Here is a 4,006-nt window from a genome sequence, read left to right on the forward strand (position 1 = left end):
ACAGTGTGCATTTCGGATCACGATACATGTCCACATTTATGGTGAATTATTCTGATTTTATAAAACAGGACATCAATTAACATTCTGCAAGAGTTGCTATTATTAATTTAAGCTTTTTTTTAAAAAAAGCATTTCCTACTCTTTGCAGTCAGATTTCTGAATGTAATTCATACAGTACACAATATGACAGAGGCTTTCCTGCGTTTTTCAGAGTTTACAGACCGCCGAAAGCCGACTGGTTCGTCCGTGTAAAATGTGCACAGCACAAAGATCCTCCGATAGTATATTACTAATCAGCGACTGTGCAACTGACTTTTGAATTATTTTATTGTGTAACTTTCCTTACTACAATAAAGTATACAATGTAATAAAATGCTTTGAGCATTGGCTAAATTTGGTACTTATAGTACCAGGATAATTGACTTTTCTGGCGAGTGAGAATCAGAAAGAAATCTATGCGTTTTAAAACATTCTTAGCATGTCGCAGTTTGAAAATTTAAATCAGTTCGCGCATATTTTTAAAGTTTGTGTTTGTTTTCAGGTTGACGCTTTCCCATGATTGTTGCGTTTGATCCGGGGAATGGTTCAGCCTAAGAAAGGTCTAATGGATTCCGCTGCTGTTCCAAAGGCCATGATCGAAGACAGTCCTGGTTCCAGCCCCAGCTCGGATCCTGACTCTTTGATCTGTCCCATTCGAAAGCACTCGGAATTGGCTTCTCGCTCGAAGGTGGTGCGTACTAGGGGCAGGCCTGCGGCAGCAAACGCAGCCCGGGAGCGTAGCCGAGTACAGACCCTGCGGCATGCCTTCTTAGAGCTACAAAAAACTCTACCTTCAGTTCCTCCGGACACCAAACTGTCCAAACTGGACGTCCTAATCCTGGCAACGACCTACATTGCACATCTCACCCGTACCCTAGAAGAAAGTCTGGAGGAGGGAGAAGGTCGAAGGTCTGCTGAGTTAATGCACTCCCTCAAGGTGGACGGATATCTGCACCCAGTCAAAGTAAGAACTATTTTCCTCATTTACGTTTATGAAATGTCTTCGTGGTAATTATCTTAAACACTGATCTTTCTAGCCTTCAAAATTCAGACTAGTGTCAATAATCACCCGAAGTTTAAATAAATGTTATAAGTGAAAATGTGATCTATAATTTTCTTGCATAACTATTTCTGTCAAAATAAATCTAACATGCAATGGACATTAATAGGTAAAGGATTCATCAGGCCGCTTTGGCTAAAGCAGTTGCTGGCAAATTTAAGAATGCTGAATGCATGACACCATCCAGCGCACGAAACTTTCAGTGTTAATTTGATGTACATGTAGAAAAGGATTCCTACACTCCCTTACGCTAATGAACTATAATTTTTGAAAAGAAGTTCACATTTCACTTTTCGAGTTTCCAAAATCATAAAGCTAATAATCTACAATTATTCTAGATGTTGAGTACTTTCAGGGAAGTGTTTCAGAGTGCTGTCACTAGTTAGTATATGAATTACATAAAATCTGAGGTTTTCATTTTTAACAATTTGAAGCTCTCAGTTTAGACCTTTGACTTTTTGCACTATAATCTCAAAACTTTTGTCACTGAGGAATGAACGTAACAATTGTCTATTTGAAAAGTGTCCGTGTTTTTTTAGAGTTATAGAATATTCAGACATTTGACATGTTTTATTTTGTAAATCCTGGTAACAGATCCATGATTTGGTGTTAATATACATCAAATCTAAAAATTAAGTACTTTAGAGCTTCAGCCCGGATGGGTAAACGTTTGTGAAACACAATTTTCTTTTCATATATATCATTTTGAAGAGCACAGATACGGAAGTTTAAAATATTCATGTCTTGTCGATTATACGTTTAGTGTTCGACACTTAACCTAATTCAAATTGTTAGTTGATAACAAATATAGTTAACCCTAAAATGTAGAAAAACAGGGAATAATGTGAACTTAACGAAGACGAACGATGCCTGAAACCATCCAAAAATGATAGTAATTCCAATATAATGGGGAGTATTTTGTCGCAAACAAACTTCAGCGATCGATGTTGATTCCTCCCACCCCAACACCCCCCAATTCTTCCGTGTTAATGTTTTCAGCAATTTGAATTCAGCTCTGTATAACTGAAACATTCGATTGCATAATATATAACTTTCATAGTATTTGCAAGGAGGAAATTATTTGCATTACACATTACACAAAATGATGTTTTCAAACAGTCGTTTTTTTTAAAAAACGCTGAAAATCACACACAAAGGTTGTCAATATGAAGGTTCGTCGCTCAGTATTTTCAAGTATCAACAGATATCTGTTAAAGGAGACAAGAATGATAAACCATAAATATGAAATCAAAAGACGGGAAATGATACTTTAGCTATAACTCGACTTCCTAAACGTTTGGTGCCTGTTATATTTTTATTGACGGCATCAATCCGTTGCTTATTTTTGTGTATTTATTGCGGACAGGATTTGTAATTTTATTGTTTACATGAGAACTGAAAACAACAATCTCAAGAGCAAATGAAAACGTTCAGAAAAGGTGGGGTTGTGGGCGGGATTGAGGAACTGGGTGGATTCTACCGATCTTTTTAAATTTCCTTTGTAGAGCCATGTGCAGTTTCACATTTGGGTGGAAATCGGCATACATCAGTTAAAGCTAATATGAAAACTGTCCCAACAATTTTAAATCCCGTTTCTTAACTCAATAGTGCTCAAAATTGTATTCGCCGAATTTTTATTTAACTTCTATAACAAAAGAAATCCGTTTCGCTGCAACAAATTGGAATGGACAAAAATCCAGTTAAAATCAACTTGGATTGATTGTCAGACACATTGTCTATTAAAATCTATAGCACCCCCAGACATAAAGTTACAAATAATAAATATATTTTTTGTTCCTGAATTTCAGAAGTGGCCGATGCGATCCCGGTTGTACGTCGGTGCAACAGGTCAATTTTTGAATTCGGGTCAGTCAGAGAATCAAACTCAAGGAGAGACGATCAGCCCTGATCCTGTCTAAGCTGGGACACTTCGCAGAACTCATGACATGGTGTTTATACTTATTAGAAACAAGTACTATTGCCAACTCCACCATTGCTATTTTGATAGAATTCCTTAAAGAGCAAACTATCCGTTTTCAAGGTAGTTATCTCAAAGAAATTAGTAAACACGATATATAGCTGAATGCAATTATTGAAATAAATGCGGTGTATTTGAAATTGATCTACAAAGTTGTTTAACGTGTATATTCAAAATATAGTCTCCGAATATTTCACGATTTATGAACTGTTACTTTAAAATATGCTTGAAAATATCGATGATGATGTGTACATGGACTGTGCTAAAAGCAATCCTCCCATCCATTTCTTGTTAATGAAATCTGAAATGTCGACTAAGGAGCACTGATGCTTGTAAATTGTAAAGTGCTGACGCTAATGTTTTCAGTTCAAGTGCTTCTCTGCCTAATGGTGTTGAAAGGATGGGGGTTGGTTTCTATAAATGAAATCTCGGCTTTGCTGATCGGCTATGCACTTTCAATTTCACTAGGTTTGCACTAAATACAAGAACGAACAAATAGCAGCAAAATATTGTTGTGCGCGGCCGGGTACTGTGGATATGTGCATATTTTTTGACCATTAAAGCTTTTTAAAAAAATGTTCCATTTTAATTCACCTATGTGATTGAAACCTTCTCACAGCTGTGGATAGTTGAGCAGTGCACGACTAACAATGATTTATACTGAACCGTTACACAATTGAAATTAATCAAATTGTGTCCAATATGTTAACATTTATTAGAAATATGAAACTTAATTTTGACTATTCTCACGATAAGGGGAACGAGCGTGTATTGGTACAAAAGCAAAATGCAGCAGATGCTGGAAATCTGAAAAAAAAACCGCAGAAATTACAGGAAACACTCAGCGGGTCACGGAGCGTTTGTGGAGAGAGAAACAGAGTTAATGTTTCAGGCTCAACTGACGAAAGGTCATCGACCTGAAAGGTTAG

At 36.7% G+C, this 4,006-nt stretch overlaps 1 protein-coding gene across 1 annotated transcript; it reads left to right on the forward strand.

Annotated features, from left to right (window-relative positions):
* The first annotated feature begins 580 nt into the window (after positions 1-580).
* On the forward strand, positions 581-3,018 carry LOC121278812 (transcription factor 24-like). Its single transcript, XM_041189266.1, has 2 exons — positions 581-1,003; positions 2,908-3,018. The coding sequence occupies exons 1-2, from the start codon at positions 581-583 to the stop codon at positions 3,016-3,018; spliced, it is 534 nt and encodes a 177-aa protein (XP_041045200.1).
* The last annotated feature ends 988 nt before the right edge of the window (positions 3,019-4,006 follow it).

The sequence above is a fragment of the Carcharodon carcharias genome, chromosome 6 (assembly GCF_017639515.1).
Source record: "Carcharodon carcharias isolate sCarCar2 chromosome 6, sCarCar2.pri, whole genome shotgun sequence".
NCBI classification, from domain to species: Eukaryota; Metazoa; Chordata; class Chondrichthyes; order Lamniformes; family Lamnidae; genus Carcharodon; species Carcharodon carcharias.

Bases quoted from the DNA above. Each gene is read 5' to 3' on its own strand.
- LOC121278812 (XM_041189266.1), top strand. From the start codon at position 581: ATGGTTCAGCCTAAGAAAGGTCTAATGGATTCCGCTGCTGTTCCAAAG. The intron at 1,004-2,907 runs GTAAGAACTATT...CCTGAATTTCAG, and splicing joins GATATCTGCACCCAGTCAAA to AAGTGGCCGATGCGATCCCG.